The sequence below is a fragment of the Benincasa hispida genome, chromosome 1, assembly GCF_009727055.1.
Source record: "Benincasa hispida cultivar B227 chromosome 1, ASM972705v1, whole genome shotgun sequence".
NCBI classification, from domain to species: Eukaryota; Viridiplantae; Streptophyta; class Magnoliopsida; order Cucurbitales; family Cucurbitaceae; genus Benincasa; species Benincasa hispida.
In genome coordinates this window covers 30,657,200-30,672,820 of record NC_052349.1, presented here as the reverse complement: position 1 = coordinate 30,672,820, position 15,621 = coordinate 30,657,200, and the positions used below count along the sequence as shown (strand labels likewise).

At 34.9% G+C, this 15,621-nt stretch overlaps 2 protein-coding genes across 3 annotated transcripts; both read left to right on the top strand.

The window, feature by feature from the left end:
* The first annotated feature begins 1,572 nt into the window (after positions 1 to 1,572).
* Positions 1,573 to 8,311, top strand: LOC120081481 (CLP protease regulatory subunit CLPX1, mitochondrial). 2 transcript variants are annotated; one of them, XM_039036394.1, is made up of 15 exons: positions 1,573 to 2,362; positions 2,457 to 2,515; positions 3,089 to 3,189; positions 3,817 to 3,896; positions 3,991 to 4,041; positions 4,184 to 4,258; positions 4,357 to 4,434; positions 4,636 to 4,692; positions 4,900 to 4,970; positions 5,063 to 5,162; positions 5,272 to 5,376; positions 5,802 to 5,864; positions 6,028 to 6,150; positions 7,770 to 7,910; positions 8,008 to 8,311. In XM_039036394.1, exons 1-15 carry the CDS (start codon positions 1,814 to 1,816, stop codon positions 8,086 to 8,088), a joined length of 1,734 nt encoding a protein of 577 aa, XP_038892322.1. In that variant the 5' UTR covers positions 1,573 to 1,813; the 3' UTR covers positions 8,089 to 8,311. The 2 variants fall into 2 exon arrangements, with proteins under 2 accessions (XP_038892322.1, XP_038892333.1); XM_039036405.1 differs by lacking the exon at positions 5,272 to 5,376.
* Positions 8,312 to 10,979: 2,668 nt separating this feature from the next.
* LOC120081017 (E3 ubiquitin-protein ligase SINAT5) lies at positions 10,980 to 14,539 on the top strand. The gene is made up of 3 exons (XM_039035700.1): positions 10,980 to 11,592; positions 12,412 to 12,798; positions 13,997 to 14,539. The coding sequence occupies exons 1-3, from the start codon at positions 11,344 to 11,346 to the stop codon at positions 14,354 to 14,356; spliced, it is 996 nt and encodes a 331-aa protein (XP_038891628.1). The 5' UTR covers positions 10,980 to 11,343; the 3' UTR covers positions 14,357 to 14,539.
* Positions 14,540 to 15,621: the final 1,082 nt, after the last annotated feature.

Here is a 15,621-nt window from a genome sequence, read left to right as displayed (position 1 = left end):
ATGCATTATCCAACTCAAACCCTAAACTCTAGATGGTCTGAAATAACAAAAATATGAAAATCGAAACAAAACGAACTTGAAGTCCAGCCAAATATGCAATATATGAAAACAAAATTGGAAATCGTGTCGATCGAGTATCTAGTAACATATAAGAACATATTGAGGAACATGATGCTGAGATAGTCAGTTTTGAGTGAATGATGCCAAAATACAAACAAGGAGAAGAATCTTACCTGATGTAGATATAATGGAGTTTCGAGTGAATGATGCCAAAATACAAACAAAGAGAAGAATGTTACTTGATGTAGAGATAGTTGAGTTTTGAGTGAATGATACCAAAATATAAACAAGGAGAAGAATGTTACTTAATGCAGAGATAGTCGAGTTTTGAGTGTGGAGGTGTTGTCGTAGAAGAATGTTCAATCAGACGAATAGAGAGAATAGTCTGAGCTCGTCGAAAGTGGTAAAATAATGGACTTCAAACGCCTTTAAACGGGTTAAGAATTCAAAAGAATCAAGTATAAAGTAACCGAGTATCGCGTATGATGTGGATATGATCGAGTATACATGTGTCGATTATAGTCATATCGAGTGACCATTAAGCTGGGTATCAAGCAACCGTGTACCGAGGAACGTGTGACGAGCCATCGAGGATCGGTAAGACCACTTTCCATTACTTTCTCTACAAGTGGCCATTTTTCATTTGGGCCTCCCAAATGAGGCCATCCGTATAAAAATCCTAACAAATGAGTTGTATTTGACCAGATAGGACAGAACCCTAACAGACAACTCTTCACAAGATTAATAATTCTTTCCAATAAAGACAAACAATCAACAAAATATAAACAACATATGAGCCAACACATGAACTCTCAATACCTTACCATGTGATTTTAGCTATCATTTTTTTTAGCAAAGGAAACAATTGGATGGATTAAGCAAAATAAAGAGGCCCACCTATACTCAGATTGATTACAATAAGATGGGCCAACCAATTCTAGAGGGCCTAATTTTGAGATAAAAGGCTCAGAAGAACCACGACCCCCAAATTATGGGTCAACAAGTTGATACTATTTTAAGTTAAATTTGCTATTAGCTTAAAAGCTCATAAAAATATGGGTGACTGCAGAGGATTTGTGGTCCATTAGTTAGATTCTCAACACATCGATCTTAGTTGAATTTGATAGCATGCTAGCAATTCGAATACTTTAGGAGAAGATTTTAATTCAACCTTGATCAAGATGGTCTTAGATGAAGTTAAATGGTGATTCAAATCTTTTAGTTACATTCATTAGTCTTAAAATATGGTGATTGATGGTTTAGTTAGTTGGACGATGGGGGAGTTTGCTCTCTTTCTCGACAAAAGGAATTCCGTAATTGACTTATGGGTCTTGTTCCTTCCAAATGATGTTTTTTTTGGTATTCTAACAAATAAAATCTCTCAAGACATATTGAAAATAATTTTATGTAAAGGAGAGATTACTTGTTTTTGTTGAACTTGAATATGTCATCCAAGTAAAATGACGTCGTTTTCGTTGGAATCCTCCAAAGTAGATATTCTTGAAGACTCGCTCGCACCTCGCAACTGGTAAGTCACAACTTCATCTTGCTGCGTAATTTCTCTCTGCGGTTCTGCCGTCTACTACACTATCTCTGCTTCTTCAATCTTCTTCCTCTTTCCCTCCTTTACTTCCTTCTCCATGCCAATTTCGATTCTCTCTCTTTGATTTCATCTTTCAATCCTCCATGACCCAATAAATTTAGTTCTTTCCTCTTCCCTTTCCTTTCATTTCCCTATTGATTACTTTCAGTCATGGCCGCCGCTGCTCTCAGGTCCAGGTCTTCCAAGGAAGTTGCCACCTTAACTCTTTCTCGTTGTAGACACTGTATTTCCAATTCTATTCACGCTGCTACCAATACCAATTCTCACTGCATCAACCGTAACAAACCCAACGACCTCTTTCTCAACTCACCTTACCACTTGGTCTCTTTCAAGCCCGTCTCACTCAGAGGCGACTTCGTCGATAACGGGTCTCAACCCCCCGATCATCGGAGGATTTACCAGAATTCTACCAAGAACTTGAATCACAAGTTGCGCAAAAGGGGTTGTTTTATGAGCACTTATGGGGACCCGCCGGAGGTGTGGTCTGGAGATGGGATTGTGATTCGTGGGAGTAATTCAAGCTTGAATGGTCGCGGAGGCGGCGGGGGCAGCTCCAATTCTGGTTCTGGTGGTGGGTTTTCCTCGAACTCCAATGATGGGTGTTGGGGTGGCTCTAGTTTGGGACCTAATTTTCCCACCCCGAAGGAAATCGCCAAGGGGCTTGATAAGTTTGTGATTGGTCAGGAGAGAGCTAAAAAGGTAAAAACTCGTTTGGGGCTGGACATTGTTGATTCATTCAGATACATTCATTTTATTGTCCGAAGAAAGTGCTTTTTTGTTCCCCTTTTTGCAGGTGCTCTCTGTGGGTGTTTACAATCACTACAAGCGCATCTATCATGAATCACTACAAAGGTTGTGAATTTGAATGTTAGATACTTCCTGTTTATCACAGATATTTTTCCTCTGACTTCAAGTATAGCGGAGTTAGTACGGAGAAGTTTTAGATGTGGTCAATGGTTTTACTTGGAAATTAGAGCTCACAACTAATGTATCTATTGTCCTAGTTTTCTTTATTACTTGTTCTGTATAGCGAAGTTTGATTGTGATAATTAGATGGCTTACATAATTGTTGAACTCGGTAACTCCCCAAATACACACACGCACACATCTGGATGCCTGTACTCGGATCATGGCATTTTTCTAGTCTAAAACCTGCATAGCCTAGTCTTATGGGTTTGGCTTATTGGTATTAATAAAAGAAAGGATACACTGTTTTGGATGGTCGTATTGGGAACTGGAAACAATGAGCTCAATGTCAAGTCGGGAATCCAGTTCCATCATAATTCTTCTAGAAGATGCGCTCTCTCTCTTCTTGAGCTCCTCTCTTGCATCTATCTTTTCAATATGTATAAAACATTTGAGTCTTTTTAATGACGTGAAGATATCAAGAACCTTTATATGTTTTGTTTTGCTTGTGTGAGCTAGGCCAACAGGAGATACGGTTAACAACAAAACTGAGGCTGCAGATGTTGATAAAGTGGAACTTGAGAAAAGTAACATCCTTCTGATGGGGCCAACAGGCTCAGGTAATTACTATGTGTCCATTGTGCATTTTAATTCATGTTTGTAGAGTGTGTGATTATAATGAAGTTCAATGATAACCACATCTTTTGAAATTAAGTTTTCATACCTGATAATTTTGAATACTCCATCCAAAGTCATTTCGAGAGGAGCAATATTTTTTCTTAAAATTACCAATGTCAACGCCCTTCTCCTTATGAACTGAATAGTGCCTTTGCTGCCCACCAACCAAATGTTGCTCCCAAAATCAATGCCTACTCTTTCCTGAAGGTAGCCTCATGTTGTAATCTGAGTCTGGATGCTTTAGAGGGATTTGGAAAAGTAGAAATGTAATAAGTAGGCATGCTGGAGAGAACTGATCGTTAGGAGTAAGTCTTCCTTTGTGTAATAACTATAACATTCTTCCATTTAGTTGAGCCCCATGGAAACCCTATTGATAGTCCAATTACAAAAGTTTATCTCATTATTGCAATCAGCCTGACAAAATATGATACTTTTCTGAAACCTAACTAATTACCACTTGATTAAACACAGGTCAAATAGTTTTTGTTTGCTGTCTATTATTGCCGCTAATTATTGTAAACCTTTCTATGATTTTTTCTTATTCTCCTTTAATATTGTTTCAAGGACAGGGAAAACACTACTTGCCAAAACCTTGGCACGATTTGTTAATGTTCCATTTGTTATTGCGGATGCAACTACCCTAACACAGGTAAATGAACCTTTGCTGTGTCATGGATATTCCTTTACATTTTCTGGTTGAAATTATAACGTCTTAGTTGGATACCTTTTGTTGCTGTGTGTAGGCAGGATATGTTGGAGAAGATGTGGAGTCTATATTATACAAACTTCTGATGGTATGTACCTGAGTACAGCTGGACTTTTTGTTTCTGAGATTTGTTGTGTTGTGTTGTGTTGTGTTTTTTTTTTCCCCATTTTTGCTTTGGTCATCAGTATTCTTCTGTCTTGTTTTTTGTCCTCATTGTATTTAAATGTCAGGTTGCTGATTATAATGTGGCAGCTGCACAGCAGGGCATTGTTTATATTGATGAAGTTGATAAAATTACCAAGAAGGTTCTCCTCGTTTCTTTTATTCATCTCTCCCTTCCCCTTTATGGAAGGACTGGTGGATTTTTTTTACCTAATAACTTTATTTCATTTTTATGAGCCAGGCAGAGAGCCTTAATATTAGCAGAGATGTGTCAGGAGAGGGCGTGCAGCAGGCATTATTGAAAATGCTAGAAGGAACGGTAAGTTTTACATTTCATTGTAGGTGAAGTTCTATATGTGCAGCATCCACAATGACTTGTGATGCATTGAAACCATTGAGATGGTGAGACTGAAAATCCGGAGTTCTTAACTTTGATTAGAGACCTTCATTGTTTATATTTATGGTTCTCTAGTTGTTTGTGGTGAGCTCATATGTGATATATATTTTTTTCCTGAACTAGATTGTCAATGTGCCTGAGAAGGGTGCACGAAAGCATCCCAGAGGTGAAAATATCCAGGTAGTGCCATACCTTTAAGAAGTTTGCTTTCCTAGAAAGGAAAAAACCAAAACACTGGGCTTTTCTAGATGTTTTTTTCTGCTTAGGAAATAACCATCTCTCTTTATAATAATGATACAAGCAAATAAGTGGCTTGTATGTTTAGTCACATGACTCACATGAACATCCCGGTGTCTTGCGTAATCTTTATGAAATGCTTCATTGCAGATTGACACTAAGGATATACTTTTCATATGCGGGGGTGCCTTCATTGACTTGGAAAAAACAATCTCAGAAAGGTTATCTTCATGTAATATCTAATCCAGTTTACTCCTCACAGTTCTAATTACTCACAAGTTTTTAACTCGAGAGAAGTTTTTCCTCAATTCAGGCGCCAAGATTCTTCTTTAGGGTTTGGGGCCCCAGTTCGTGCAAACATGAGGGCAGGCGGTGTTACAGACGCCATGGTTACTTCTTCTCTGTTAGAAACCGTAAGTGCATGCCACTTTTCAGTTTATAAGTAACAATAACAACCCATGTTTGTGGCTTGTTTTTAATCATTCTCTACTTGTTTTTCATCGAGGATTTATATTTTGGCAGGTTGAAAGTAGTGATCTCATTTCATATGGGTTGATACCCGAATTTGTTGGTCGATTCCCAATCCTTGTCAGTTTGTCAGCCCTGACAGAAAACCAACTTGTTCGGGTATAGTTGTATCTTGTTCTTCTTGTAAATCATTTATTTTGCAAGATGCCCACTCACACACATATTTCCAGTGTCGGGTCAAGTTGTGGAATTTATTTTTAAGGAATAAAATTCAAAATTCACTGATTGCATGGCAAGCACTAGCTGCACAAGTTGATTAAAGTTTCAGTTTACATTCTTTTAGCTGCACAAATTTATTGTAGTTTCAGTCCATAAATTTATTCTCTTGATGTTATACTTGCACGATATGGGGAATAATATGTTTCTACTTTTGGAAATGATCTGTACTCTGATATTTGGTTCGTAAACTAATGTTTGTTCATACATAAGTTGATCATCTCTCTAAGCTCTCAAGTTTTGTTGATGTTAATTGCTATGGATTTTATCTGTCCAACTCAGCATTGCTTGAATATTGGCATTTGTAGGTCTTGACAGAGCCAAAAAATGCATTAGGAAAGCAGTACAGAAAGATGTTCCAAATGAATGATGTAAGTTATTTTGTGCTTGCTTTCTTCTTGGATTCCAAGGGTAAACTGGAGCTTTTGAATCTGTAGAATCAATATATACTATGCTTCCTCCTATTACATTGGAAGAGTTATTACTTCTGCTCCCTGACATAAATACTAATATATTGGGATAACGTGTCACCAGGTCAAGCTCCACTTCACAGAAAATGCCCTGAGATTAATAGCAAGAAAGGCAATGTCAAAGAACACTGGAGCACGGGGTTTGCGATCAATATTAGAGAATCTATTGATGGATTCTATGTATGAGGTATGTCGTAAATAATACAAGTGGCTGAAGAAAGGATAGCCTAATATGAATGATGCCAAAACAAAAACATAAGCTAGATATGAAGAAGGGCTTCAATCAATGAGAATAGGATCGAAACGAAAATTACAAAATTCTTGGAAACATACCTTCTTTGAGGCATTGGACTTGACCAAAGACCAAGCCTCCCCTAGAGCCTCTCAGAGCCTTTAAAATTTTCTTTCCAAAAACTCCACCAAGGCCTTAAAAAAAGGTGCAGGTGAAATCAGAGATCATCCATCATGAAGAAACTCTCTCGGTTACGAACTAAACACTCCCCAGAAGATCTTAAATTGAAATTGTGTACTGGAGTTTATTCTACAAAGTATACACCACTTCAATCCCAACAATGTGTGGAAGAATGCCTATGGGTTGGACCATTATTGTTAATTCTCTCGGGGAAGACCGGCTAAGAAGAAAAGTTTTACATTCTTGGGATTCTAATCTTCCATAGCAAGAAGAATAAAAAGTACCCTGAAAGGTATGAAGGCAACTTTTCGGAAGAGTTGTGGTCTATGAATGGGGATGGGATACACATGGTCCAAGGATGATAATGAAAACTGACCAAACAAAGAAAAGAGAGCTAAGAAATCAGAACTTTTTCTATTTGAAAAAGGAGGGGTGAAACGAGGAAGCAAATAATATGGGGCACTATCACCCAGCCCAACCAATACTTCAATATTTGAGTCCCAAATGAAGATTTATCAAATAAAAAGGAAGGGAAAGAAGATGAACTTGCTTCCAAGTAAAAGCGGTAATTCCTATGGGAGCCCTTTCCTTTAGGAGGTTTCCTTTTATGTATGCTCTTTGTTTTGTTCATTCTCAATAGAAGTTGTTTCAAAAACAAAAGTAAAGGCAGTAATGCCTTTTGCCCCAAAAGTTCAAGACCCACCCAAAAAAGGTGAGAACCCCTTTCTCACAAGTCACAATAAGATTTTAGAAAGCATTCGACTCCAAAAATGCAACCATTTTGGTAATAAGGCCAATAAGGAAGCCTCAAATTTCCCATGCCCAACCCACCCAATTCAATGGGTCTTTTCACAAATCCACCCTTTGTTATGACTTCTACAAGAAGTTTCTCATGATCTTCTCAAAACCAACTTCTACCATAGAGAAAAATGCCCCTTTCTAGGAATAAAATGCTTTTGGAGTTTGGACGTTTTACATAGGTCTCCATAAGGATAACTAGTTGGAATTATGACCTAGGGGAAGCCTTAAATAAGTAGGAAAGTACTCTACTTTACAATCTTTGGTAGACGCCTCTCTAATCAAAACTTTGATAGACCTTAACTTAACGGAGAAGAGAGAGAGAGAGAGAGAGAGAGGCCTTCCGAGTAGAAAATTAAATTAGCAAAGATGAGACAGCTTTGGAGATAAAATGACACTGCAGAAATAACAGTTGTGCGTTGATAAGGAATGAAACAACAGTTTCCTTTTTTTTTTTTCTTTGGCAGCCATTAGTCACCTAAAAATAAGCTGCATCTACTTTTGAGTCAACATCGTTCTGTTTTTCTACTGCATAAGTCATTTGACAAACAATGTCTGATGCTTTAACCTACCATACCACCTGAAATCTATTGCAGATTCCTGATGTTAGAACAGGTGAGGATATAATTGATGCTGTCATTGTTGATGAAGAATCCGTTGGGTCAGACAGCCCTGGTTCTGGTGTCAAAATTCTTTATGGAAAGGGTGCACTGGATCGCTATCTTTCAGGACAAAAGGTAGAACATAGAAAGGTCTAATCCAGCTATATAAATGTTATCATCCACATTAAGGTTATATATCCTTCTTGGTAATCTGATAACCTTCGCTTTGCAGGCAACTAGTCAGGATTCAGAAAGAGAGCCAGAACCCGAAGGTGAAGCAGATCTTCCTTCAGTTGTTGCCAGCGGAATGTAACCAAGCATTTATGGAAATTTATGTATTATACCTGTAATGTTGTACATATTACTTGTCTACATTTATTAGTAATTCAAATGGGAAATTATGTCATAAGATTTACTGTTTCTCTAAAGAAAGTTTCTATCTTTCATTTTCAAGGTCCTGATACATTGAAAGACCACATCTTCTAAGCTTATCATTATTTCCAAGAGTTGCTTTAGTTGTTTTGAACCTTTTGAAATAGCTCCCAAGGACATTATATTTTACACCCCCACAGAAAAGAAGGAAAAGCATTAATGTTCAGATAATGCAAGTTGGGGGAGACATACCATTTTTGACCTTACAAAGTGGAAGAAAAGGTGGGGAAAGCTAGAATTTACTTGGTTATCAGTGCCCAATGATGCAGTTAACATTTGGGAACAATATCATTTTGTAGCTTTACAAGCACTTACAGTCGTATCATTTTATGACTTTTTCTTCCCTCGATTTATAATTTATACTCATTTCTTATGTTATATATTTTATTTCATCAGTTTCATACTATTCTTCAATTCTTTTTTTAATGGTAAACAGCGAATGGTGATACTGAATTTTTCCTATAAACCATATGTATGTTTGTTGCTTTTCTTTTTGTTATTTCGTAAGTAACTGCTTCAGTTTTAGTCACTCAATTTTTCTTTTTTATTTCTCATCAAATTTCATTGCTATTATTCATACAAGCATGACACGTATACTTGCATATTTGTCCATTGGTCAATTTGGATATGTGATTTTTGGAATAATTATTGGAGACTCATATGGTATATTGGATATGCAAGCATGATAACTTGTATGTTGTTCTATATCATCAAGAATCTAAGAACTTTTGTTTGTGTGTATAATATATCCATATGATAGATTTTGCTATATGTTACTTCAAGTTTGATATTTCTCACTAACATAAAGCATATACAATCAACCTTAAAATCAGAAGTTCGATATCTCACCCTACAATATTGTAAAAGAAAAAGGACATTACAGAAATCACTTTTAAAGTATGGTGATAGTAGCAATTACACCTTCAAATTTTTAGTTGTAAAAATTGAACATTCAAATTTATACAAGTGTTAATATATGACCCTCAAACTTAAAATAATTGTAAAAATTGGACTTCCAAGTGATAAAAATTGATCACTTAAACCTATATAATTGTTACCAATTCAACAATTATGTAAGTTTGAGGATCTAATATTAACACTTATATAAGCATGAGGGTTCAACAACCGAAAGTTGAACGTAATTATAATTACCATCGTATTTTAGGGATGATTTTTACAATTTGTCAAAAAAGAAAAGTTTAATATTTCCCTTTTCGCCTACAAATAGCTATAATATATATGATTTGTCTTTATTATGTAAACCATACGTTTTGCAACCTCCTAATCTCTAGGGAATATTTGGCTCGTAGATAGAATTTTCTGTGCAGAATTTTCTGTTTTTCTGGAAAAATATGATTTCTAGATGCACTTTTTGGGGTTCTCCAGTAGGTCATACACTCATTAATGTAATTTATTAGTTGTCATTTATTCTTGGACAAATTAAATAGATTTGATTAATTGAGGATGATTGCAATAAATCTATAAAATATTTAAGTTGATATGTATTGTTGTCATAACAATATAAACTTTTGATCAATTGAACTGAGCTTAGGTCGACTCATCATTATTATTACTAAAATGACATGTCTAAAACTCTTATATAATATAAATAAAAATTTTACAAGCTCAAGTAACTGTGTAACAAAATTAAAGGTTACTGTTGATAAATATTTTTCAACACCACTTTTGTAGTTGTGTATGTGCCATCCTTGTAAAGGTTGCATAAAGTTCTCTATTATTTTAGATTTAAGGGTGTTAGATAACTAGGATCTTTAGATGTTCAAAATTATAGATGCTCAAAACAACATATGTTTGACATCTTTAGATAATTATGTTTGTTTTGTAGATATCTAAAAATACTTGGATGACTATGTTTTTTCATAAGATTTTTATTTCGGAATGTCTTTAAGTTTACATCATTTCTAAGAATGCTTTTATAATTGTTTATTAATTTATAGTTAATTTAATATAATTTGAAATTATGTAACATATTTGATTTTATTAATTTGAATTCCTTTTGTGTTAATATAGTTCTTATTATTTTTATATGTTGTTTGTCTAATAATATATATTGAATTTGAGATTTATAAAATAAATTAAATTTTAATATCTATAACAAAAAAGAAAATAAAAATGGCCACTATATAACAGACAATAGTGAGATTTATTTTAATTACAAAATGAAAATAAAGAAAGAGTAAAAACCGAAGAGCAAAAAGGTAAAAAGGGATATCTTTTAATATCTTTCTAGAAAAATTAAAACCAACCACTATATATAATTAAACAATGAAGGGTAAAAAATTAAAAAGAAAAAAAAAGATACATTTAAGGTGAGAATCCGACACATACATGTTTTAAAAGGATATTCAAAATTTATGAGAATCCCACGACTAATTAAAAAGTTCAAATTATACTAATTAAACGTTTTAAATTTATGGACCACCAACTTCAAAATTAATTTTTATTAAATCAAATCAAAAGTAGAAAAAGAAAATAATGATACACCCTTATTATCATAATCATAGATCATAAATAGATATTATAAATTATGATGATAATTATAAGAAGAAAAATCATTAAAATGAAAAGTTTCAATTGCAAACAACTCAAAAAATAAAAATAAAAGTAAAATGGATGAATGTAATTTGAATTTGAAAGTGATAAAAAAGGTGAAATATTAAATGAAGAAAAAAAGGAGATAAAAACACGTGGTGGGCTTTGTTAGTAATAAAACTGTGATGATCACATATCCCAAAGTTGTCTTCTTAACCAATCTTCTGGCCGTGAGATTCCCAATTTTACTCTTCCCATTGCCAAATCAACGGTACCCTCAATCGCTCTCTCTCTTCCCCTTCCTCTCTCACTTCAGAGACATGGGAAAGAGAGGAACAACACAGGGGGTAGAGAGACGAAGAAAAGAACCTCATCTTTCCGGTAAAAAAGGCTTCTTTCGATTCCATTGATCTACCCCTTTACCTCTTCTTTGCCTTCTTTACGATTTCCAGGACGGAATTTGCACCATCTTGTGAAATTTTCAAGTGGGGTAACCCTTAATTTCGTTTCTGAGATCTTGATCGATTCTTTGCTTTGGATTAGTGGGGTTGTCTTAATTTCTGCAGATTTTGTGTTATTGTTAATGGATTTGGATAGTATTGAGTGTGTATCATCTTCAGATGGTCTCGATGAAGATGAGATCCATCTGCATCACACTCTTCATCCTTATTCCCATTCTCATCATCATCCAGAGTTGTCAGCGACGAAGCCTCGTAATGGAAACAACAATAGCGGTATAACAGTTCCCACTGCGACTGCACCCGCCACTAGCGTCCATGAATTGCTTGAGTGCCCTGTTTGTACCAATTCGATGTACCCTCCCATCCATCAGGTTTGTCCTTGTTGCCCTAGTCACGTACAGAATGGGAGAGGGCTGATTTGATTTTCGATTTTCTAGGGTGGGGTAGAGGTCTTTTTTGATGACATAGTTTCCTTTGATTTATCTTTTCCCTGCTGGGTTTATGTTTTTATTTAAGGTTGATCATTCAATGTTGGCTGGAAGTTTGAGGACGTGAATTGTTTTGGATGGATGTGTCAAATGGGGACTTGTTTTGAGTTTAAAATTGTGATACGTGAAGTCTAGAACTAGATTAAGATTATACTGAAATATGGCAAATCTTTGGTTCGATGTATGTTGTATCATATAGTAACCATAGAGCATTAGCCATCATAACTCTTTTACTTCTGAAGGTTTTCTCATAACTCTTTTACTTCTTAAGGTTTTCTAACACTTGGCATACAATTAAGAGATTATTACTTCTTCTATTTGTGCTTGAAAGCCTTTGTTCTAGCATAAGATGCTGGTTGTCTTAAAATTTAAATTATTCTGTAAGGGGATTTTTTGGGTTTTGTTATGAATTGAACATGATTTTAACAAGCTGATGAAACTTCAGTTTCCTATTGCTTTCTTAGAATATCATTTCCCATCATTGCAGTTATCGTTATCTTTCTTCCTGTATCATTGGCAGTATTCGAGTTGGTATCTCAGGATGATCATAGCTCTTAAGATATAAGAAGATGCTTGTTTTGTTCCAATATTGTTTTGAACATTTAATACGTTTCATGAGATGTATATTTGGTTTGTTGATATATATATTCAATGATTGTATGTAAGTGAGGGTTAACTGTATGACCAACTAAAATGGTGCAGTGCCACAATGGACATACCTTATGTTCTACATGTAAAACACGGGTTCATAATCGTTGCCCTACTTGTAGACAAGAGCTTGGAGATATTAGGTGCTTAGCACTGGAGAAGGTGGCAGAGTCACTTGAATTGCCTTGCAAGTATTATTCATTGGGGTGCACTGAGATATTCCCGTACTACAGTAAACTTAAGCATGAGGCTTTGTGCAACTACAGACCCTATAGTTGCCCATATGCTGGGTCGGAATGCTCTGCTGTTGGGGACATTCCTTTCCTTGTTGCCCATCTGAGGGATGATCATAAGGTGGATATGCACACTGGCTGCACATTTAACCATCGCTATGTTAAATCCAATCCAAGGGAAGTGGAGAATGCCACTTGGATGCTTACTGTAAGTCTCATACATTTCACCTGATCTCTCAAGTGGATAGCACTTGAATTTATACTTGTGATACAGTTAAGACATGAGAGTGATTATAAAATAGTTAAAAATCACTCTTGTCATTTTCACAATCTATCTTAAACGTGCTTTCAATCATTCAAAACCAATTTTGATGATATGAGAATTGCATTTGAAAGTGTGAAATGAAATATTATATTAATTTAGTGATTAAAGACGTGTTTCTTTTGAATATGACAAGTGATTTTAACTCTTTTAAAATCAATCCCAAACATACACTAATATGCACATGTGTGTATGCTTATGTGAATATTTATGTATCTATTATATCTCTCGGTATCTATTGAGGGAAGAGGTGAGCAAGGGTTTCAAACCTTTGCATGAAACTCAGGAGATTGGAAGACTCCAACTAGTTGAAAAAAGACTAAAGATGATGAAAAGTCCACTAATACAAGCATGCTGGACCTGGAAGTTTGTGTTTATTTTTTTAATTTTTTTGGTTTTCCATTGTTTTTTCTTTTCTTCTTCTTTCCTTTTTTGATGAAGTGTCGCCAACCTTAACAAAATGAGCCAAACTAAAAAAGAAGGCTCCACCCAAGCTAAATGAGACTGAAAACTTAATTGAAGTCACTAACAAGAGTCCACACATCTTCCTCGGTTCTCTCCAGCATTCTAAACCTCTCGTGATCTCTTTTTAACATACACTCTATAACACTGCACAAACACCTACAATAAATTTTGTCGATGATGTGAAAAAGGTACTGATCCATGGATCATTTTATTTTATTTTATGGAACTTTAGCCTTGATCGTGTTTGTTTCTTTAAGAGGCAACTTGAAGTGATGCAATAAGATAGCAATATGATTTGAGATATTAAAGGTTTAAGATGTACATGTTCTTATATATTTTTTTTCATGTTTCCGTTTATCCATAGTGATGTATTTATGCTTTTGCGGTTCAAGTGTTTCACTCAAATCCATTTATCCCCATGTATTTATGCTTGTGCGGTTCAAGTGTTCCACTCAAATCTGTACAAACGAGGCAGCTAGTATGATCACGGATGCCAAAACCACCCAAGTTATGTGTTTGATCAAAATGAGGCCTTCGAGCCTGAGGACATTCCGCTAGTCTTACCCCTTACTTTAGATTAATCCTGTTTCTTGTGGCTTGCGCTTCTTACATTTTGCAGGTTTTTCATTGTTTTGGTCAATATTTCTGCCTTCATTTTGAAGCTTTTCAGCTTGGCATGGCCCCAGTCTATATGGCTTTCCTCCGTTTCATGGGCGATGAGAATGATGCTCGAACCTACAGCTACAGCCTTGAGGTTGGTGGATATGGGCGAAAACTGATATGGGAAGGTACACCACGAAGTATAAGAGATAGTCATCGAAAAGTCAGGGACAGTCACGATGGATTAATTATCCAAAGAAATATGGCTCTTTTCTTCTCTGGTGGGGACAGAAAGGAACTGAAGCTGAGGGTTACAGGAAGGATATGGAAGGAACAAAACCCAGATGCTGGTGTCTGCACACCAAACCTTTGTAGCTAAAAGTGAAGTTTACTCGAGGCCTGACGTTCTGTGTGTTGTTTTAGGCCACTGCTTTGCTTTGTACCTATTCTTACCTTTCCTCATATATTGTAATGGGTGATATTTTTCAATTGTATATACTTGAGAATTCTTGATCTTTCAATGAATGAAGGTTGCCAATGTTGTAACATTCACCAACTTAAACAAGGTTTTCCGTGGATCAGGCTTGCTAAGTTCAGCTGTAAAGATACAGGGGGGCATTCTAGGAACACGTGAATGATTGCACATTGAAGTAGTTTTAATGAAATAAATAATTAAGTTGTTTTTACTCCAAAACTAAATTATGGATATTATTATTAGTAGTCATATTCATATTGAACAAAATAGAAGACATTTTTATGTTTTAAGAGTAGGTATAAAAGATGTTATATTGGACAAAATAAAAGACATTTTGGTATAAAAGATGTTATATTGGACAAAATAGAAGACATTTTTATGTTTTAAGAGCAGGTATAAAAGATGTTGGAGACTAAGAAGTATAGACATGGATACATGATATAGATACGATATGGCGATACGTTAATTTCTACAAAAATTAAGATACGGGTACGTTGAAAATATATATATATATATATATAACGTCTAATTAATTTCTATAATACATATTTTAAGTTAGATTAGAAAAGATTCGAGAAGAGAGTGAAAACTTGAAAAAAAATCCAGTAACGTCGAATAATTGTTTAGTGACTAGAGTATACATAATGAAGTTGAGGATGAAGAACGTGTGAATCATGATTTAAATAGTGAGAGAGAGGGGAAGAATAAAGATTTAATTATGTTTCAGATTTTTTTTAAAAAAAATTATGTTTTATCATTTTTAATTTATTTTATTTTGGATTGCTCAATTTAAGTGGACTTTTATGTTTGGAAGTAATTTTAAATGGTTGAAATCTCTTTTGTCATTTTCAAAATCACTGTGAAACATGTTGAATTCTTCCAAACTAATTTTGATGATATGAAAATTGCATTTAAAAGTGCAAAATTGAAAAATAAATTAATTTTGAGTAATTAAAATTGTGTTTTCGAGTGATTTTAAAAATGAAAAAAGTGATTTTCAATGATTTTAAAATCACTCCTAAACCTGCACTAAAATAAAATGGGTTATAAGTTAGGTTTTTAAATGGTTGAGCTTAAATTTGAAACAAAAAATTGACCCACATATCTACCCGTATCTGAAAAATTAAAAATAAAAATAAAAAAATCAGATACTTCAAATCACAGACACG